This window comes from Amphibalanus amphitrite, unplaced genomic scaffold, assembly GCF_019059575.1.
Source record: "Amphibalanus amphitrite isolate SeventyFive unplaced genomic scaffold, NRLGWU_Aamphi_draft 000247F_arrow, whole genome shotgun sequence".
Lineage (NCBI taxonomy): Eukaryota > Metazoa > Arthropoda > Thecostraca > Balanomorpha > Balanidae > Amphibalanus > Amphibalanus amphitrite.
Genome location: NW_024881742.1, coordinates 158,261 through 181,349, shown reverse-complemented (window position 1 = coordinate 181,349; position 23,089 = coordinate 158,261). Strand labels below are relative to the sequence as shown.

Here is a 23,089-nt window from a genome sequence, read left to right as displayed (position 1 = left end):
GGCCCTCTCACACACCAGTCCTCAGGCGCCCATCAGATAAACAGACAGCGCATATCGCTGCCGTTTTGTTTTGATGTCCCGTCTGTCTGGACTGCTATGAACCAATAAATATAGGCCGACAAAAAACACGCGCCGGTATCCGAGCCTGCGTGGGCGGGCGCCGCTGAGCCCCGCCAGAGGTCTTTGATACAACTCCAAACTGAGTCACTGCGCGCTACATGGGATTTCTCAGTCATGCGGCGGGATCGTAGGTCGGTAAAAGGGCAAACAGTCGACATACCTGCACTTGATCCTCAGACTGGGCGGGTGCTTGTTGCTGCTGCCCTTCTCCAAAGTGACCGGGTACCACTTCTCCACGAAGAACCTCGAGTCCACCGAGCTGACTGGAATATCCACGGTCCCTGAAAGGCGCCAGACTGTCATCAACGGAGGTCCAACAGGAGAGTTACACGGATAGACAGCGTCCACTGCCAGCGGCAGGACCAGACCGGCACACACACGGCTGGAAGTAGCGCAGCACGGCATTTCTGTCGCAGATAACGACCGCGGCGGCCTGCCAAAGGGGGCGGCCGTGCGCCGGGAATGTCGCCGATGCGCGTACGCGCCGACTGAGACGGCGCGGCTCCGCGAGCCGGCACGCGGCGCACGCATTCCGTGCCGCCTCGTTCAGAGACGGAGCGACGCTGGGGCGGAACACGAGAGTGACGCGACGAGAGACGCGCGCAGTGGTGACCTAAAATCATCCTCCGGCTCCATCTCGATAGGCGGGACATCCAGACAGCCACTTACCGACGAGGACATTTTTGTCCTTTTTCCTCTTCTTGTCGGGCTCTCGGTAGAGGTTGACCTGGATGCTCTCCACGGTCGGCAGGTTGTTGAACTCGAACTGCTCGCCCCAGAAGCACAGCTCCGTCTTGGCCTTGCTGGACGTCCGGGCGTACAGGGTGTTGTCCAGACACAGCTCGCAGAAGTAGCGCTTCTTGGCGGTGACCGTCTTGGCCTCGAGCAGCCAGATCTGCAGCGAGTTGTCCACCCGCCTCATGTTCTCACGGTTCGGCTGTACGGTGCGCCGGAGACTGGCGGACAGAGAGACAGGCGGTCAGCGGTCAGCGGTCATACGGTCATGGATCGGGTCGCCCGTAACGTGGGAACCCACACGAGCGCCGTCGTTACCTTTGCGGTCGACAGCGCCCATCGCTTTTGCACATAGATGAGAGCAGACTTTTTGCAATGCGCCCGGATCGTCCCATATGGGCGATGGAACGCGGCCGGGCGTTTTTATTTCCATTTGCTCGTGACAGTTGCGGGTAGGGGCCGCTGCGTAGTAGCGGTCGGCGGACAGCTCTCGGAAGGGCCCGCGGCGCCCGCTCACGGCACGTGGTGGCGTGTGCGACTGTCACCGACTGTCGGCCGACCAGCGGCGCTGTTAGGGGATGTCACCTCCGTGTCGGAGGCCGCCTAACCGGGCCCGGCCGGCGCCGCTCGGACCGCCGACTCCCGGGCCGTCAGACCCGCGGCCCCTCAGACGTCAGCGACCGACAAAGACGGTCAGAAAGCGGCCCTTGCCTGGGAGACTGGGTTTCTGCCAGCGTGATCCCCATACGCCACTGAGGTCTTTGGAACAAAAATCGGCGCTCGAAAGGCTAGACAAATTGCAGTGCTGACCGCTTTATCACGCTATCGCTGAGCAGATATGATTGATGATTTGACAGAGACTAAAATAGGTCACACAAACATGTTTCAGGGCGATCGAGGCCACAAATAAACCACGACAACGATTGGCAATGCTCAAAACGATTAAAAAAATCTGGCAGCAATGTTTTGCGGTTTCAAAAAACCTCAGTTTGACATATGAGTTTCGTCAGACAATGAGGATGTTTTCTGCAACCGCTAACATCGCATTTCTGAATGACTGCAATACCAACTGAACGGAAGCAGTCGTTCACAATCACGCAATACAAAACCGATATCTCGGTTTAAATACGACACTTATGAAAATAGCAGAAATCGTTTCATAAAAGTAGTGATAAAAGTCGCTCCCAATTTAAAGCTGCACTGCTTAATGGATCCACGTTTATTTGCGGTAAGCACAAATGCAAGTAAGCCTCGCTGACTTCCTGATGTGCTAGCGGACATCGCCGACAGACATACATCCCACAAACTGACAGATAAGAGAGAACTACTGGGTATCAGGTTTGGGAATCAGTAAACCGCATCCTTCTTCAACTAAACACACAAGTGCTCTGAAATGTTAAGCAGGAGAAAGGAATTCCATCCAAAATCCGAGCCGCATTACTTTCTACCACCATAAGTACGCTGAAATGGCCAGGAATGCATCAAATTTAGACCTGTCATGAGGGACAAAAAACATTAGCAGACGGTAAACCAAACACAAATCTTACCGACCGTGAGAACGGCGGCATTTTGACGTCATCGGTCTGAGCCGGCAAATCGGCGCGGTGGGAGGACTGGTGCGCGCCCGTGGCGGCGCTGAGCACCGCAAGCCGGACCCTGGGCGAGACGGCTGTCCGCAGCCCGACCCCAGGCCGCTCAGCCCGGCTACCACGTGTGGAACGGCCTACCGTCCACCGTTACCTACGTCACGCCGTATACGAAGAACGCTACCGTCCGCTCATATGACAGCAGCCAAACGTCACTTCCATTATGAGTGCTGCTGGTGTGGCAGCAAAAATGATTAGGCTTTGTCTTATTAAATCAGCCGTATCCACTTCCTGATAATAGCAGACAACAGCCATCAAAGCTGTCATGTGTTCACGGCCCCTCTCTGCGCACCCAGTTCACTCACCTGTGGATCCAGCGGTCCCCTCCCTGTCCACCCAGTTCGCTCACCTGTGGATCCATCGGTCCCCTCTCTGCGCACCCAGTTCGCTCACCTGTGGATCCATCTGTCTCGCTCGTCGGCGCTGCGGCAGCTGTAGTAGCGGGTGCCGCTGGGTGAGCTGATCTGGATGCAGTGCTCCTGGCCCAGGATGGAGCTGTGCAGCGGTTTGATGGTGACCTCGCCGGCTCCCAGCTCGGTCGAGGACACCATGCTGTGGCCGGAGAGCAGCGACTCGTGCGAGCGGGACGAGCGGAGACGGGACGGCGCCGGGCTGCGGAGGAGAAGAAGCGACAGGGTCAGTGTTGAGTAGGAGGTTTCAGGTTAGAAGACACATTAAGGCTGAATGGTGACACATGGGTACGAGCAGACAGTATAAAATGGTGTTCACAACACAGAACACATGGCCCGCTCCAGACCACCCTGTACGACCGGCACCAGTTATGACAGTCCGCTGACGGATCCCTCCGTATCACCCAGGGCGGTGGCAGACGTGTGCCGCGCCTGTGACCGCTCACAGGGCGCCGGGCCTCGGACCACACCGCGCGGGGGGCGCCAGGCCGTCACAGGGAGGGCCATCGGGTCAACACATCCCTCAGCACCCGGCGGCAGCACGGAACTGACAGACGGCATCCGGGACACGTACCGACACACGCTGTACCCTCTATAACCCATATCGCTAGAACCGACAGCCGCGCTGTGATGGAGACGCTCGGCTACAACAGGTATTTGTGTTAGGCACTGATAAAATACAAATATTAAACGAGTGCTACTATCCCACCGTGTTATAAGATCCATGTATTTCTGGGATTGCTTTTTAGGTTTGTTACAAATATTCAGTTTTACATTTGAGCTGGAATGAGACTGGAATGAGATTTCATTGAAAAACTGGTATCATATAGCTCTGTGCCCCGTATAAAGCGTCGAGAGGTACATACTGGCAGCCAAACAGATAGCATTACTTTCATTATCTATGTGCGTTACGTGAGATCATTGGCAAGATCGGGTCACAAAATACGGTGACACGTATCGGTTACCCCATCATGACGTAAGAACACATCATCATTATACCGCCTCATAGTTCTCAGTTTTCTATAGTTCTAGCAAATCGCGCTCAGCGACCGTTATACCGCGTTCTCCTCCCAGTCCTATCTGCGGTCGCCGGTGCAGACGCCGACCTCAGGAAACCGCACAGACGTCTGCCCTTCACACAGAACGGGCCGCATGTTTGGGCAGCAGTGAGCGGTCTGAGACGGAGTCAAACGGCGCCCACATCCGGCCGGGACGCTCCTTTCATCCCGCGCAGATGGGGACCTTCTGTAGTCTGACCGGGAGTAGATGTAGGACAGACATCAGTCGACCGAACAGTCGACGGGCAACGAGCGAGAACAAACGCAGTCCGGTACGCAGAATCGCGGTGATTGCATTAGATGGACGACATACGTCAGAAAACACTGTCCAGCCAGGCTGCGGAGAAATATTAATTGGTCGGTCAATATAAAGGGCCTGCGATGAAAACAATTTGGCAGCAACTGCCATCTCTTGAAGTTCCTTTCGATCCTTGAAGTTGCTTTCGATCATCGTTAGGCGCGATGTGACGATTGCCATCTGTGGAAGCCCTATTCACGTTTATAGTGGGACCGTTGTTAGAGAAAAGGTCAGTATAAAACGCAGCAATGCGCCTGGGTTGATCGACAAATTGCTTTCATTTTGGTAGATGGACTTGACGAGGAAAGAATCTTCACGCATGGTTGGGCGGGTAATTTCGATTTTTACGAATTTCTACGTCACCAATCCGGACTAGCGCTCAGTCTCCGTGATTTGGCCCGTCAGCGCTCTCCCGGGCGCAGATTTCTCCCTATCGGAGTCTAATGAACCGTGTCGTTCTCAATCACGTACGGCGCCGAACACTACCAGAAATCACCGCGTGACGAGCTCTATTGGAGTTATGGCGGTCGGTTCTATCATCGTGTCATCGTTACGGCAGCTGATTATTTCCGCTACCCATCGCTGACCACACCACTCTGTCTGTAGCGTCTCTGCGAGTCAGCCCGCTGCCGCCGCCCCTGCCGCCACCTCCCCCATCCTGTCCCTGCCGCCGCCCCTGCCGCCACCTCCCCGCCCCGTCCCTGCCGCCGCCCCTGCGCTCCGATCCAGGGTGGGCCATCATGACCCGCCTATCGCCCGGGGCTACAATCGGCGGCGCCCTATGTCATAACATGAGCGGGCCGCCAATCTCCGGCCGGCCGGACGGTGGACATTGCCACACCAATAGTGGGCCGAGCGCGACCCACGCGCCGGCCTCTCCACCGAGAGCACACGACAACCGCGGATTAAGCCGTCCTCTCGTCCCATGACGCTAACGTCACCTACCTACTGGGCGGCCGATTCGGTCACGCATTTCACACATCGGCGAGTCAATAACGGTGAGCAGACGGGTGTTATGTAATAAGGCGACACAGAAGAAAAAAGTTATTCGGTTGCCTGACGGAATCCCCCGGGGGCTGGGCCCTTTGCTGGTGCCCCAGGGATCGACTACTCTGGCGGGTTATCGACACCAGCCCGGCGGGAGATCGCGGCGACGGCGGCGCGGCGGCGACGTTAGCGACACGGCGGTGGCATCGGAGGCGACGACCGCTGAATTCAATATCGCCTCCCCTGCCGAGCCGGGCGGCGGGGGCTAACCACATTCACCCCACAGGGCGGAGCGGCGCGCGGCCGCTATTCCGCCGCCGTTCCGCCGTCTCGTCCGATGGGGGGGGGGCGGACGCGCCGGACGGAGGGTCCGGTGCACCTCAGCCGACGCGCATCGACCGTCGGCGGCGACGGAAGCGGGTGCGTCGACACCGGCGACCGCCCGTCATGGGGCTGGCCGCGGTGAGTCAGCGCGGTGCGTGCGTGGGAGGCGGCCGGCCGCGGCGGACCGACATCCCACACCCGCGGAGACGCGCCTCATCTGGACGGAATTAGCGCAGTTTGCGTGGTGGCGTGGGCGCGGAAATAGCGATGGAAAGGGAGGAAGTGCCGGCGGTTTGTGGTGGAATACGTGTCGCCGAGGTGGGCCGGAAAATAGTTCAGCGACACTTGGCGCCCATACAGAGCGTCTAGTTATAACGCGTTATCAGACGCTTGGTATTACCAGTGAGATATGTTAGCATTTCCATTGAATGGATGAGGCTGAGGTATATGAGTGTTAGGTACATAGATATTGTTACACATTGATTCACAGCTCCTCTAAATGCGAGTACAATGACAAATGCAATAAAAGCCCTGAGGCCAGTTACCGTCCATCCGAGTCCGTTGCGTAACTGCGCGGTTTTCAGGTCAGCTCTCGGGTGTCCGTGTTTTGCTTTCAGTCATGCTCGTGCCATTTGCACTCCCCCTACAAACGAGCGAGCACATCCTAAAACATATTTGGCATTCCTGGCCGCATGCAAGCTGTCAAAGTAGCACACTACTTCTCAGAACCGATTCACGTAATCACTTACGGCATTGTATTCGGTGACAGAAGGCCGCTCGAAAAAGTCAACGACCAAGAACTGAACAAATCGGCTAACAAAGGTCACACGAAACCATTGTATTTTGGCGAAGGAGCAGCCTTCTTTCAAGGATGCTGATGAACAGTAATTCATTGTGCACAACTTTCAGCGTTTAATGGAGTCTCCTTTTACCAAGGTCGTTGCAAACGATGCAGAAAATTAATGTCCGGTCGCGGCGCCATCCCATTAATGACTGTTGTGCCGCTGTAGGAGACAGAATCTTACCCAGTTCACCGGACACTTAGAATAACGCATCGGACCAGATCTCTGACCCACAGTGACCAAACACTATGAACAATGAGTATCACCGCCCTGAACGCTGGGCCGTCTATTACGGCTGCCTGGGACCCGGTCCGTACCTTGTGGCAGGCGGGGGCACGCGTCGCGGCCTCCGTCGCACGGTGGCGAAGCTGGGGAAGCAGCGCGGGTCGGCGCCCACGCAGCAGGTCGAGCCACTCATCGTGTCACGCCGGCAGGTTTACCCAACACTCTGACGTCCGGACCACGCTGTCGCGCACACCTCCTCGCCGCCGCCGGTCCGTCCGACACGCGCCGCGCCGGGTCGAGCCGTCGGCGCCGACTGCCGGCCCGCCACCCCCCGCCGCCGCCGTCTCCGACGCAGCGTATTTATAGGCGGCTGCGCGCTCCGTCGACGATCCGCGCGTCGTTACCGACGGCACGTCCAGACGTCGGAGAGAAACAAACAGAGGAGACCCGCGCCGCAGGGACCCGGAGGGACGGCGCGGCGGCGAGACCAACCAGAGCCGATGTTGAGCCCTTTGTGGGGCTTGTTATGAGCTCGTGTGTCAGAGCTGCGTGCTGTGTAGACTAGAGACGGGCTTGGCAGAACGGCGACTGGGGAGGAGATGGAGATGGAGCTGGGACGAGAGGAGATAACACCGGTCACCCATCGGTCTTCCGATAGTGCGCGCGAGGCTGCCGCAGCACTACAGCCGGGCTGGGATAGACTGTGCCGCAGTGCAGCTAAACGCCGTGATATAGACTTTGCCACATTACAGCCGAGCGCCGTGAGATAGACTGCCGCATTACAGCTGAGCGCCGTGAAATAGACTATGCCGCAGTACAGCCGAGCGCCGTGAGATAGACTGTGCCGCAGTACAGCCGAGCGCCGTGAGATAGACTGTGCCGCATTACAGCCGAGCGCCGTAAGTTAGACTGTGCCGCAGTACAGCCGAGCGCCGTGATATAGACTGTGCCGCAGTACAGCTGAGCGCCGTGATATAGACTGTGCCGCGGTACAGCTAAACGCCGTGATATAGACTGTGCCGCAGTACAGCCGAGCGCCGTGATATAGACTGTGCCGCAGTACAGCTTGGCGCCTGTGAGTTATACTGCGCCGCATTACAGCCGAGCGCCGTGATATAGACTGTGCCGCGGTACAGCTAAACGCCGTGAGATAGACTGTGCCGCAGTACAGCCGAGCGCCGTAAGTTAGACTGTGCCGCATGGCACGCCGCTCTGCTGCGTGAATAGGCGAACGCCACAGTGCGGCGGGCGCTGCCTGTTATGGAGCTGACTCAGCTGAGGTTAGATAGTGACAACTGATAACTGAACAGAGACCTGTAACGCTTGATTTGTTTCTAAGCAGTAAAAAATTGGTGATTAGGTACGCACTATTTTATATTTGTAGTAGGCAGTAGCTATTGACATGTGCGCGGGGTGTGCAATGCGCATGTCACCGCGGGACTAACGGTCCGCGGTGGACGGTTTCTCTGGCTCGGCGTGGCTCAGTTCAGCTCGGAGCAGCTCTCAGCTCCCCTCCGGTCAGTTTAGCGCGGCGGCCGGTTCTCTGGCTCGGCGTGGCTCAGTTCAGCTCGGAGCAGCTCTCAGCTCCCCCTTGTCTGCCCAGCGCGGCGGCCGGTTCTCTGGCTCCGTTTGGCTCAGTTCAGCTCGGAGTAGCTCTCAGCTCCCCTCCGGTCAGTCATAGCGCGGCGGCCGGTTCTCTGGCTCAGTATGGCTCAGTTCAGCTCGGAGCAGCTCTCAGCTCCCCTCTTGTCTGCCCAGCGCGGCGGCTGGTCGGCCCGGAGGCGGCCAGTGACGGATCGTCCCGCTCTCGACACGACAGACGCCGGATCACCGAACGCCATCGCCGACTGAGAAAACAAAGGCTGCTGCTGCTGCAGGCCGGCTGAGGCGGCGCGCAGGCCTCAGCAGTCAGCTCCGGCCGGCAGGCTCGACCGTGGAGCAGTGCGTGAAGATATCCCACCACACATGGGCGGAGCAGTGTCAATAGCATCGCTATTCGCTACACGGATTACTTAGAAAATATGGCAACAGAACATATACTTTGGACATGATATAACGGATATAAAAAGATGTCGTGCACGTGCTGTATGATACCATGTTATGTCAGTTTCACGTCAACCATAGTTTTCCTTTAAATGCGAACAGTCTGAATAGACCAATCTGCAATAAAAAAATGGCAAAAATGGCTCTGAACTCCTATCCGAATTGATAAAAAATAGCCTAAGTACAATACTCAGCACGAAGTCGTCAATGTGTAAAAGAGGATAAACAGTAAGTACCTTTATCTTTCTAACACAAAGCATGCTATCTGTTGATTTTGCGATAGTGTCAGCTGATCCTATATGGAATTTCTAGGATTCCACATTCATAACTGAAGCACAGACATACACTCCCCAGAATTACTACACTCCCCAGAAGACTGTCGTCAATTTATCCGATAATGTGAACAAGGATCCTGAATTACGTGAAAGGCAGTGCAAAATACCCGCTGGTTGACAACTATCGAACCGGGCTCCCAGTAGCGAGACGGCATTGGTAAACTATACGATCAAGCAGTGTGCATTATACTTGCATTGCATTTTTATTACCACCACTGAACAGCGAAGTGAGCAATTGTTCTCGAAAACCAGCGTCAGCAACCGATACCTAATGCAGGTTTGACAGGACGCCACCTAAAACGTCAATCGGCAATCGTTCCTATTAGCGCTGGCGGCCCAGCCCGATACGGGAAGCGATACGTCTCCATTTCACAGCCGATTAAGCTGCATCACCGCAGAAGTGTGACAGTTGGCCATTTCGGTGACGTGTGACAGCCGCATACCAAACCATCGTATCAATACACGGACACCAATCGTGACACAGTGTCGATTTGGCTGCAAATACTTTCCACTTGGCAACATTCTGATCCACCTTGTTTTCGACTAATAATCTCCTATGACGAATGAATTCGTCACGGAAATTGACAGGCTTACCTTTAGGCTTATCACTGTTGGCAGTCTTCCGATAAAAGTTGTGATAAGCAAACAAAAAGGACAGTGCAATGGTGTTATGGCAGCACCGCGTGTGTTTAAATGAATAAACAATGCAAACAAAGAACCAATAAGTGGGTAACACGCCACGTAGAGCATAAGAACAAGCTAAAACTTTCGGAAGGTCATCAAAAGTTAAATGACTACAAACTGTGATTTTTTTTAACAAAGCGAAAAAAGTCGTTTTCTCAAGACTTCAGCTTCACATGTCCAGAAATTAAGGCCTTGACAAAGGGAGTAGCTAATGAAAACATACAAATATATGTGTCATACCAGTCAGCGCAATGGCAGGCTTCACTTTCGCCGTACAAGCTACTCAGCAAGGAAACCTTTGCTCATATGTGGAAGGTACACCTAAGTCCAAGTCTTTTCATAGAATAATGACCAGTATAACGCCTTATGGGGCGACTAACGGAGCGAGCGAGAGGGTGGGCCTTGCACGTGCGAAATTGCGAGGGGGTACCTCCAACTGACTTGTGCACGGCACCCTACTAACCGGTGTCTAGCGATGTGCCAAATTTGGGCACAATCGGCCCAGCCGTTCTCGAGATCTGGAAGCGGCACCCTGCACGTGCGCACGTGCAAAATGGGTCCCAACTGACTTGTGCACGGCACCCTACTAACCGGTCCCAAACTGTGTACCAAATTTGAGCGCAATCGGTCGAGCCGTTCTCGAGATCTGGAAACGACCCCTGCACGTGCGCACGTGCAGCAGCACCCCAACTCTGGCACATGGATATGCAGTGCCTAGTGGGTGCCTACCTACATGCCAACTTTGAGCGCAATCGGCCAAGTAGTTACCGAGATATTGCAACAATTGCAAAACTGACACCTCTTCGTTTTGCACGTGGCACGTGCATAAGGGGTCACCCACATGCATCGGGAATAGTCCAATACTTGGTAGAAGGAATGAAGCTACCCTACAAAAATTACCGCATGTAAATCGGTCAAGTGGTTGCTGAGATATAAGCCTCGCAAAAGCGTCCGCACGGCCGGCCGGCCGGCCGGCCGGCCGCTCATACTCAGAAATTTCCGTTAATCTAAGGAAAGACTCCGCTCGCTTCGCTCGCTCCGTAATGAACATGAAATATGAGGCAGCTATCTAATAATGCGTGACATTTACATAGTGGATAGCACTACCATTATAACTAACTATCTCGGGTAAAATAACAAGCATAATTGTTTTATTGCAATCAAGTTGCTCATTAATTTATAAACAACCCGTCATTACCACAAAACTGCAAGCCTGACGATATGGGAAATAAAACAGTGTACTGCGCAGTACGAGCTGTAGGATGTAATTAAGAGCACAATCGCATCAAGTTCCCGGCGGAATAGTCTAAACCGGACGCACAATGATTAGATTTACACGCAGTACCGCCTCACATCCCGCGCTGTTTGGCTCCCACAGGGGACGTCTAGGGAAGGGATGAAGGTATTTAGGTCCCACCAAGGACCTTTATCAGGTCTTTGTAATCAGATACTCAGTACTCACCCATCGGCGTCGATTCTGCTGCGGTTGCGCTCTAATTTCGTCACAGACTTGGTCCGTTTCAGCGGGTTGCCTTTGAAAGACCGCTTTGTGAAGAAGTTCTGTGAACAAAAAACAAACGACTCCAGTTCACTCTACAAAGCAGATAGACAAACGTGACGATCCGAACAATAGGTATAAACAAACCGTCAGATAAATGATTAGATAAAAACACATCTGGTCAAATAAGAAAAAAACGTTAGCAGATTTCAGGTATGCACCAAAGGTAACATTCACACCACATGTCTGGAAAAATCGTCCAGCGTGACGCCGGCGCTGCGCACTATGAGGGTCGGATTACCACAGTGACGCAAGGCCTCCTGCGTTGTCAAGCCCCTGGAACCAGGAAGCCGGCCGCAGCCGTTCACACTCTGACGTCACGGCGGTGAAATGGCGTCACGACAATCCTGCCTCTATGAACGTCTCGCACCTGCTGGAGAGCCCACGGCAAGGGCGCCAGCGAATAAAGGTGCACCATTTATAACGCTCATCCCCTGAGACAGCTCCTTTCGATGAGACTGGCACCCCGCGTGCGGCGCTACTAGACGGAGGCGATTAAATTATACCGAAGGCTATCGAAACATACATTTTAAAAGACCATTTGAGCCGAGCGACATGTTACGTCCGACCGTGAGCACGAAACATCGGTCGGCGTCACGTCCGACGGCTCCCGTCTCTGACGTCCGATCCGTCCGGCGGCTCCCGTCTCTGACGTCCGATCCGTCCGGCGGCTCCCGTCTCTGACGTTCGATCCGTCCGGCGGCCGCCGGCGCCGTCCAACTTGGCGACATCTTTGGACAGCTGCTCCGGCAGCCGGGCACGTCAAACCACGAGATAAGAACGAAATCCAACGGAAGCCGGCGGAAGTCGGCGCCCGCCGATACCGACACAAAAACCTGGTCGGTAGGACGTGCGCGGCGGACGCCGTCCGTCGTCCGCGCGTCCGCCGGGCGGTCAGACGCGCCGGCGGACGGGCCGCGATAGGGGCAGGGGGCGGCAGGCGCCAGGCTCCAAGCTGCAGCAGACGGGCGCGAGGGCTGGATAAATCTCATAAATCAGCCACTGCATCCCGCCCGTCAATATGCACCGATGGCCGCGGCGAGGGTCCGCCGACCCCCGCGGACGCGGCAGTCGCGCTGGAATGGAGTGCGACAGCCTCATCTTCTGCCGTCGGCGCCCCGCCGCGCCGTCCCGTCTCGAGGTGCTTTTGTTCGCGGCGTCAGCTGGGACCGACTGCTCCGCCTGGTGCGCGTCCGGTCCCGGGAGCGCCATATTCCAGCCGGCGCGGCGCGCGCTGTATCAGTCGGCGCCCCTCCGGCGCGTCACTGCCCCTCCAATTATCCTCTGCGGCGTACCTCGGGGAGCCGTAATCCCATTCGGAGCGCGCCGCACGAGACCGCTCCGTCGGTAACGATCGAGACGGCGGCAATACTTTCCGCTCCCCTCCGAAAGGCCCGCGGGGTCGGTGGCGACGACCGGTCCCTTCCTCCCCGCCGCGACGGCAGCGGCGTTCCGACCGCGTCCCTCCGTCGTCACCACCGCCGCCACAGTCGTCTTTGGCGACGGCAGAGTGAGTGCGTTCCCCCGCGGCTATGAGCGCCGCGGGCGGGGCGGGCTGACAGACGAAACGCATTTCCTCTTGGCTAGATCTACGACCGTCATTGATTACGGCTCAGGGCACGAGATTTACGGAAGTGCGCACGTGCGTGGCAGTTTGGGCGCGCTGCAACGCCGCAGCCGGGCAGCAGAGACGGCTCGTTTCGCCCGAGCAGACCGGTCGCGGGCCGTTTCTTTTGTGGCCGTCCGCGGGGTGTTTGTTTTTCATTCCGCCGCCGCTGACTCTGTGTCAGCGCGGACTGCACAGCCGGGTCACCGAGACGACGCCGGCAAGAGGTGGCGACGAACGCGGCGCGGGCGTGGCAATCCTGGCGCGGCGGCGGCGAGTCTGGCGCACTCAGCAGCGCGGGAGGCGGACACGCAGGCAGCCTGCGCCACGCACTGGCGACGCTGGCACACCCACCGAGCAGCCGTGCCAAATGTGCCGCGGAAAATGGGGAGCGCAGTGAACTGACCAGCGTTCCGCGGAGATGAACTGAAATGAAATCCGCAGCGCTGTATGATGAGCAATTCAGTTCAAGGTTTCGTAAGAGAAAAAAACTTCACTAATTATGCCTCCAGCTCAACTGATCTTGACGGGTCATTCTCCATATTGAATGCTGAATAGTTGTTTCGAAACAAAACACACAAGGCGACGAAATAGGAGTGGTGTGTACTTCTAATCAGGAGTGTCGGGGCAGAATCAATTGGCCGCCATTAGCATTCCAATCGCTCACGGAGCCAGCTGGTGGGCCCGGCCGGCGGTCCGCCCGCCGAGGGGGGGGGGGAGGGGGCGTCATCGGCAGGTGACGAGCGTCAGCCGTCAGCCAGACAGACGGCAGCCGGCGCCGGACCGCATTCCTCAGCGCCCTTCGATCGGCCGCGGCTAGCCGCCGCCGGCGCTCTGCTGCCCCCGGCCCGCAAGTAGGGACACGAACAGTACTGCAGGCATATACCAGAACCGGGCATCTGCGGACACTGCTGCCTCCCAGCTTCCTCCCCTGCGCCGGCTGCTACTGCTACCACGCCGCCGTTGTGCCGAAGCCGCACCCCGCCTCTGTCCGAGATACACAGTCGAGGAGGCGCGACGGTCCGCAGTACTCCTTTTCGAGCTCCTTGCATCAGGCAGTGCTCTGTATTTGGCGGTTGATTAGCCAGTCTGGCGCGCGGTAAGGAGGCCCAGCAGTTTGTTTGTCTCGGCGCGATCCGCTGAACTCCGCGGAGGCGGCTGCTGCGCCGCGGCGGCCGCCTGGCGTTAGACGTGAGGCGGCAATCAGACTGTCGGCGAGCCCCACCATAGCGACCGGCCGGGTCAGAGGCAGGTCACCGACCTCACCACCGCAATATACTCCGTATGACCACCAGCCGACTGTATGGCGGCTCTTCTAACAGGCTAACAGCGCCGCTCCATTCAGCTGGTGTCAGCAAAGCGGCGCCGCTCTCGCGTCAGACGTAGCGAGAAATGAGCGGGGCGTTACAAAGCATCACAGAGCTCCAGATGAGATCATCTCACGAACACTGCCCCGTCACAGGAGAGAGGACTACGCTCGAAGCGGGTACTTTTCAATTGTTCCGCCGTCGGCGCGCGCCTGGACTACCACTCGGCTATCCTTTGATATTTCCCGATAAGGCGCGCTGATTGATGGTGACCGGACGCTCGCTCCGTTCGGTTTCGCTTTCGCCGGCCGCGCGGAGCCGTAGCGTGCAGTACCGACTTTTTGCTCGGTCAGCCTTGTGCTATCCGCGCCGCCGCGCGTCCCGTCTCCCGCTTTTTCCCGTCCCCCTGTACGCAGGGTATCGTCCGCTGGTCGTATCAGACATCATCCCCTCCGATCGTCGACACGAGGCGTCCGTCGGTCCCTCCCCGTCGTCAGCGACGCCGAGGGAGCGGCGATCGTCGACGCCGACCATCCGACGATCGTCGACACCGACTATCGCGGCAGCTGCGCTCCGTCGGCGGGATGGAACGGAACGGGTGCGACGGACGAGAGGACGGTGACCTCTTGACCCCGAGTCCGCGGATGTCAAACTATAGTGGTTTCACAGGGACTTGCATACAAACAAACCGGCCGACTTATTGAGTGATGTGACTCAGTGATAGACAGGCGGAGAGATGGACAAAGACGTCTAGCCTGACTGTGACGAGAGGGATGTTAACTAACAACTATAATTATGCAACGATGCATGTTTGTGGGCAGAGAGCACTGTTCACGATATCCTCTCGAGTCCCGGCCATCAGATGGTCGAGCTGACCGCTGGCCACCGTGACCGTCTGCCTGACGCCGGCAGTCGCTGCGTTCAGCTGCGTGCGCCGTGCCGCTCGGTTCAGAGAGTGATCGGTACCGTTTCACCACAGGACTCCAACACCGGGCGAGTGGGCCGATCACATCACCCCGTGTCGAGCCGGACAGGCAATCAGTCGGTTCTGCCGGGCGGGGACGCCTGTCCACGGTAGCTAGTTGCTCCGCTCGCCCACCGTTCACCAGCAGATGGCGGACAGTGACGCCATGAGCGGGGGAGCGACAGCCGGCCTGCGCACGTACCGATGACGGCACTTCACTGCCCGTCAGCGCAGCCGGTGCACCGAAACAGCGTCTCTTTCGACACCAGCGCCAATCGACAGCACCGCCTTAAACGTCAGTCTTCTGATATCCACGAGTGCCTCCTACTCTTCCAAAATCCGAATGTTGATTGATGACTTCATCAATGTAACGTTCGGACCCGCCCTTCGCTGTTTGCTTGTAGTATGTACAAACGTACGTAGTTATTGTGTCGGTTCTGAGAGCGGGTTATATGATCATCCTCCGCGGAACTGGGAGGACTCCACCCTCGGCGGGCGGCGACCATCGGCCCAAACTCGTCTCGGCGCGCGGGCCGCGTCCACCAGATGTTCTCTGCCCAAAACGGCCGTCCGCCGCACTGGTGACGCAGTAAGGCGAGCTCTCAGCGGCTGTCAGCGCTCCTCCGCCGGCGACCCGCCCCTCCGCGGCGCGTCAGCCGACATTGCACCACAACCGGCGCACAAACCGGCGCACAAACCGCCGCCCAACGAAACAGGATGTGTCGGCGCGGCATTAGCATAAAAATGACTGCGGCCCGTCTCCGCCTGGGGGCTGCTCCGTCCGGCACGTCACGAGTTGGAGCTGAGAGCAGCCGCAGCGCGGAGAAGCGCGGCCGGCGGACACAGGCTTGTGGCCCGGTTCGCAGAATCGGCCCCCGGTGGCGTCATGAGTGCTCGCGTGACGCGTGCACCCCCAACGTGACAGGTGACGGGTGACGGGCGACATGTGAGCCATGTGAGGTATGCGCGCGCGCAAGTGTCACCCCCTCCACCGCCAGAGCCACCACGTGCCTGGAATACAATTCACCCACGCTGTGTTTTCTTTTGTGGTCTTTGGCAGCCGAGGCAGCTCAAGGCTGCATAATTAAACATTGAAACTAAATAAATAATTTTCAAATTAAGCGCCGAGTTATGTAGTCAGCCGTAAATGGACGGTTATGTTCCCGATTCGCACTGTATCACGTAACGGCGCTGTAATCTGCGCCGAATTAGCATTTCACATCGGCGTGCTGTCACATAACAAACGCGATAACCTGACACGTCGCTATCTTCGGATCGGACCGGGCCCGGATCGATCGAGTTACATTTAACGTCACCAATAGAATCCGAAAATGTCACCGCGGCCATAAAGACGTCGCCTTCGAGCGGCGTCTGTCCGAGGCGCCGCAATAGAAGCTGGCAGCTTGTCGCCATATAAGCGGGCCGGGGGCCCTCGGCACACGTCGGACGCTCTGTCAGTGACATTGGCAGTCATGTCGCCCACCTCTCGGCTGAGAGATAACGCCGGGGCTCGGGTGGGATGGCTCACGGGAGTGGAGTGGCGGGCAGCGGGCGGCGGGCGGCGGGCGGCGGCAAACGGTGGGGGTGAGACATACGGCACGTTATTCATGCCAACCACGGGGAGCTCTGCCAGCCCGCTCCCCGCGCCCCGACGACCCTGAGTAGCCGGAAGGCGGCGGTTTGAATACGCTGTGCATTCAGTCATCGAGCTGCTAGACACTCCCTGTGCTAAAGTCGTGTCCTCGTCTCTGCACCGCCTCCGAACCTGCAGTAGCCGAGTCTGCCGCAAACGGGAAGTTTACGGAACACAGGTAGAAGCCAGCTACGCAAGCTACCAGTCAGACGTAACATGACTTTATTCAAACATGTCAGTCTCTCCATCAACCATATTCAGGTGACGTAGTTGGATTCAAATTTGTAGTACGTGCAAACTTGCGGTAATTCGACCGCAGATTATTGTAAATATGTTAACGTCATCAAGAACAGGACCGCCATGTGATTGAAAATATGTGACGCAAGAGTCAAAGAGTACTCTCGACTGGGACTCACCGTGAATCGCGACGCTCCGGGCTCGGGCGTGACTCTGTGTCCGAGCACGGGTGTGCCGGGGGCGGAGTCACGGCCCAGGCCGACCGCCTTCTCATAGGACGAGTCTGCAACGAGAGAGGGAGGGCGTTAGTGGCCGGTACACATCCACCGATCATCGGTGCATAACGACCGAGAGCAGAGAGGCGTGGGAGAGGCAGGAGAGAGGCGTGGGGGAGTGAGGGGAGGGGGAAGGGTGAGGGGCCACGGTCAGACGGCCGGATTGTCACGGCGGGGAGCCACACAACGCAGCGAGGAATGTCACCTCGCTCACCATTCTGCGCGACCTCTGACCCCGCTTGGCCTCTGTCATGCGTCTACTCTGACCCTGCAGTGCACACCTCATAACCATAGCCGCTCCTGGCTGGCCCCTGCAGCATGTAAGTCAGGGCGGCGGACAGGGTACTGCGACCGGCGCTCGGCGGGGTGCCGAGACTGAGAGTGTGAGAACTCGGGACGGTCGGGTCTGACTGACGAGGGAGCACATCTCAGACATGCTGATCATATGACAGATATCGTCAGACGGCGCGGGCCACGCGCCGGGTGTTACGGCCACCTAATGACCTAACCTGCTGATAATGACCACTCCACCGGCGGTGAGGGAAACACCGAGGGCCCAACAGGTGGATTAGGTCACCACCAGGCATCAGCGTGTCAGGGGCAACTCCCGGGTCCCGGCGTCAATTTGGGCCGGCGCAGACGACGCCCCGAAGATGGAGCGACGAGTAATAATGGTGACTGATGAGCCAGCGTGGGTATCATTTGACACTCAGCACACACTCGGCCAGTCGTAATGAAATTACCGGGCGAGTAATGGATTAAATAAAACCACACCACCGCGGCCAGAGCATGCCTCCAGACGGCGAAGCGTGATACCGAGACCTGTGAGAAACTCATATCGTGCGGCCGTGCAACATGAGAAACTCTACTCGGCTAATGGCCAATGACACCAGACAATTAACAAACATGATTTGCAGTCTGGTCTAAAGCGATTATGCCATTAAAACCACAAACAAACGTCCAACAGCGGCCCTTTGGAATGCTAAAACACGAGCTGCCCCAGCGTAGCGCCCCATGAGAGCGCCCTGCCTGGATACCCGTTCTGCGAATGGGACAGCGCCGGGCGGCTGGGCGGGTCGGTTACGGCACGTTCCTATGCAGACGACACCCCTCCCTGTGTTGACTGAATGGCCCCAGCTCCAGTGAGGCTCTGACTGGGGGTATCTGACCTCAGATAAATAGACAGACACTAGCTGACAACTTGAGATACGCTGCACTGGCGGTGCCCGAGTCTGTTTTTTGCACCAAAAACCGTTGGCAAACAGAACAGACTGCAGCCGTATCATAAGCGTCAGCTTCCAAGAAAAAGGGTTCACATTGGATTATTCAAAGGTAGATAATCGATAAAGATAAAAACCTCCATTGACAAATCACCCACTAACAACAGGAGGGGATGAGCGTAACATATATGCCGAGCTCGTTATATAGTTTTTGCAAGTCACAAAGACATGTCCCAATTATGGAGCATTTAATCCTTCTCACGACTCCTTCCGTCAACCTAATTCCGACTGCGCCCCTGCCATCACGACATCCCATACAGGTGAAACGCGTTCTGCACAGAGGCGTGGCTGGCCCATCACACCGCGGCGCTCTATAGGCAGGCACGGCAGGCAGGGGTCAGCCGGCCCCAGGTCAGCCTGACGCAAACCGGGGGCCGCTGGAATAACGCCAGGTCAGCCAGGTCATTTCAGGTTACGCCAACGGGCCTCTCTAGCCCGAGGGGCTGTCAGGATCGGTGCCGTCTCGCCTCTCCCCAGGTCTGACCTGACGGGATCACCCTCCCCCCGCACCCCGCCCCCGTCCTGTCCGTGACGGACCCAGGTGGGGCGGTGACAGGTAGGCGCTGGGAGGCGGCCGTGACAGATCGGCCCCGGCCGGCCGTCATATGCCTAGTGAGATCCTCAGCAGTCAGCAGCTCGCCCGATTGGGATTTCGCCGTTGTGAGTGATTGGTATCGGCCGAGTGCTGTGCCGTGTTGGAGCGGAGTGGACCGAACCTGGGAGTCGCAGTGCGGCTGGAGGTGACGGTACCAGCACACCTGACACCGGGCGCACGACATGCGACAGCGGGCTGCCAATGGCACCGCACAGGGCGCCGGGCCGGTCTCGTGTTATCCACTGACGGACAGGACGGATGACGTCACAGCTCACTGATGGACACCTCACCGGCGCCTGGAGTGTGACGTCATCCGGCCGGGTCCCCGAATCTGACAGCAGGCCACGCACGCAGCGCGCCGCCGCGTCAGCGCCGCCCCTGCGCGGCGACACGCGCCGGCTACCCAGCCCACCTGGGAAGTTTGCACACTGCACGCCAGCCACAGCGCCCGTACCTATAGGACGGAAACTTTGGCAGAGTTTTCTGAGCCAGCTTTGTTTACGCCGACGGCCCCCGGTCGATAGTTTCTTTACGGGAGACTGGATAAACTACGAGCGAAAGGTATGTTCGCCCGCAGCCGGCCGGAAAATCGCATTAGGGACTGGTGCTGTGCTCGGCAATATGCCACACCCCGGCAGCCCGCAGAGATTACAGGCCGAGCGGCAGTAAATGGTAAGCTGCGCAAGCACAACAACCAGCTAACGAGGGTTTCTGGCGGGTCTAATTACGTGTAAAAATACATCGCACCCAGCACGTGACGGGTATAAATAGGTAGAACTTTGGTTCATCCTTCCACATCGTGAAGCATAATCGCATTAAATATCATAAATCGTTCTCGGTTACACATACCCAGACAGGCTCATCCCTTCTGAAACCACTAAGGACTGTGCGGTGGCGTTCGTACACCGAAAACAGAACGAGTACAATCACGGCCCCGGCCGCACCCATCGCCCGTACCTGGCCGCGGGCGGGCGCAGTGGGGTCTCCTCGTACACGGCTCCGGCGTGGGAGGCGCCACGAATCGGATCCGCATCGCGGCCGGCGGAGATCACGGCGGGACGCTAGACTTGCGCGTCACGCATAGTCACGCGCCGCCACAGAGGCGTGACCCGGCCCAGTGGCCACCACTGGCAGCCGACAGTGTCACCAGTAGAGCGTCACGACGCAGGGCGTCACCAGGTCAAACGGTGACACAATCACAACGTCACTCTCCGCTCGGCAAGGCCTCGAGTGTCACGAGTTTGGCGACAGAGAAGAACTGAAGACGGCTGGAACTGTTCTGGTCCAAAGATGACGAAAATCACCACCTCGCGACAGAAAAGCGGTCACGGAAACTCCGGTTTGGTGGCGTGGGAGTAAAGGGCAGCCTCTCAATCGGCGCGAATCCTCGCCAGTCACCGCGTCACTTCAGCAGCTCCGATTCCGACCCTCGCAGTCGGGGATCCCGGAGTCAGTGAACGGCTGAGAGCGACCGCTCAGTCCCGGAGGAGGGAGACGGGGCGGCACCAAACGAGGATCCAGCGCCACGTGCGCGTGCGAAAAGTCACGTCACAAAATGTATCGTACGTCACGGAATGTCACGAGACGAGTCCCGATGGTAGGTAGTGCCCGTGACGGCGGTGACGTGACGTTACGCGGTGCACCCGTGCTGTTCGGCGCGGCGGAGCTGCTGACACGTGCTGTTCGGCGCGGAGGAGCGGCACGGCGCGGCCAGTCGGCGGCGGGCGGGCACAACAACTGACTGGCCCGGCGCGGCTGCCGCGGCGGCGGCGGCGGCCCGGGCTCGCCCCGCCCCCGCCCCTGCACCGCTCACACCGGGCAAGGTCGCCGCCGCGACCCGGCGACCTCCGACACCTGACCTGCATAGGAGCACCCCGAGCACTGCAGAATGGGGCGTATCAGACGTGCCCGGGCAGGGAGGATCCTTGGCGGTTTGGCAAGGACGGAACGCAGCGCGAACCCTGATGGCAGAGTCGTGTATCTGCCAGAGTGGTGTAGCGGTGAGCTTGAAACCAATGCCAATGGGGTAGATTCCTCGATGCTCGAACCAGAAACGGCACGAAATTACCAGGCATCGGCCACCATACCATTTTACAGCATTGTGGTATTTCAAAGTTGATATGTATCCTTCCTAGTGTGGAGAGCAAAAAGACGACTTGCATCGCTCCGTTTTAGCAGCAAAGTCACGTCCGTCTTTTTCTGACAGGCTATCGATCGAGGACAGTTCCGGGATCGACTGCATGCAGAAGACGCGAGTTTTGGACCGGACAGGACAGGACAGGACAGGACACGACAGGAATACCAACATGACAGGACATGGTAGACATCTTCCGACAGTTAGGAGGACAGTCACAGCTGACCTGTCGCACTGTCACAAATGTGACAGGTCGCCTACCACGTGCCTAGCCCAGTCTAAATCAGGCGCCGACCTTGTAAATTTCAGCAGTTCAACGATAGCTGGATAACCACGTATATTTCTTGAGCAATATCCGAAAGCATTGCAAACAGTTCGAAACAAAGACATGGTATTTCCACAATGCCCGATCACGATTGTATATCCATAGAAGGAATCACGAAATGAACTGACATAGGTACAAGACTTATGAAGGCATGATAGCAACGCATAAATTACCAATAACACGTCGTCAGCAAAACGTCAACGAGTCAACGGACTTCCAATCTTTCCCTTCGAAAACGTCTTTGTTTCCTGCAAGTCTGCAAAGCTGGGAAAACAATGGTCGATATTCCTCGAGCTTAACGGTGCTTACAAATCACTGCCGTCCAAAACCAGTCCAATATTCACCGAGGCGCGGAATCAAACACGTGTTTGTCAAAACAGCCCTACAACAGCGCCATGGCGCAGAAAAGAAAACGGTCCATCACACTGCCGGCTTTTTCTAGCGGCGCGCCGCCTCTGCTTATTGGAGCGCGCTAAACAGAATCGGATCGATCACCGCGATTACGCCCGGTGTCGTAAGCCAGTGACACGTGTATTTCTGGCGGCCCAGCGCTCCTTTCCAGTGAAGTCGCGCCTCCCGCCGCAGGCCAGCGCTGTAATTCACCCGCATGTATAATCCAGACAGCATCAGTAATGCCTGACTAATAGCTAGTCACAAGGAGTTACTTTGATATTAATATATTAAAAGCTAACTCGGGATTGTTAATCGGCGTGTCTGCGTTTCCACGCTCGGTCGGCGGAGATTGATGGGGTGCGGTATAAGGGATAAGGCTCGATAAGTATGCATGGATTGTCGGCTCGGATAGCAAACCAAAGACGGACGAGAAAACCGCCATCGGGGCTGAACTAAACCGTGTAGGAATAGCCGAGCTGGTCGATGACAGCACTGTGGTATGTCACTCATTAACCAAACAAGTCAGACGGTGAGGTCACTTACTTCAACGGTTCACCAACGCCTCCCTTGGATTGAGACGTGTAGGTACAGAATGAGGACGGCATGAAAGAGCTAGTAGAGCACGGAGGACAGAGGGGCGTCGGCCCGGGCTGATGTGACCCCTCGATACATACCGCTGCACGAGCAACATCGTTACGACACGACCCAGAACTGCGGACAGCCGGGAACATTAGCGGTGGCCGGTAAACCAGCAGCGCGGGCGGGGCCGGCCGGTCCGCTGCCCCCCCCCCCCCTCCTGCCCTCCTCGGTGTCACACTGTGATCCTGAGCTGGCCCGCTGCCACAGGTACATGTCACTTTCCCCAGGGTCAGGGGTTAGCAGGTATACGGCACAGAACGAGACGCCGCTGCTACCGAGGGTGGGTCCAATCTACCCACTCTCACCATCAGCCGCCGCCTGCTGATTGCGAGGAACCCCGCGTGGTTTGTAGCGGCCCAAGTGTTCCTGCTTCTCATGTTTGCACGGGCATGAAGTACATTCACGAGCAGCGTTCAACACGACGCGAAACAAAGAG

General features: G+C 57.4%; 1 protein-coding gene across 6 annotated transcripts in view; it reads right to left on the bottom strand.

Moving 5' to 3' along the window:
* The window catches only part of LOC122386334 (ras GTPase-activating protein raskol-like), a 137,008-nt gene that overhangs the window by 9,210 nt on the left and 104,709 nt on the right, over nucleotides 1–23,089 (bottom strand). For all 6 annotated transcript variants that reach the window (XM_043375438.1, XM_043375439.1, XM_043375437.1 and 3 more), the window contains 5 exons: nucleotides 17,192–17,295; nucleotides 11,170–11,267; nucleotides 2,895–3,113; nucleotides 790–1,076; nucleotides 281–401 (listed from right to left, as the gene is read on the bottom strand). In XM_043375438.1, coding sequence (XP_043231373.1) covers nucleotides 281–401; nucleotides 790–1,076; nucleotides 2,895–3,113; nucleotides 11,170–11,267; nucleotides 17,192–17,295 — 829 coding nt within the window. The remainder of the gene's footprint in view (nucleotides 1–280; nucleotides 402–789; nucleotides 1,077–2,894; nucleotides 3,114–11,169; nucleotides 11,268–17,191; nucleotides 17,296–23,089) is intronic.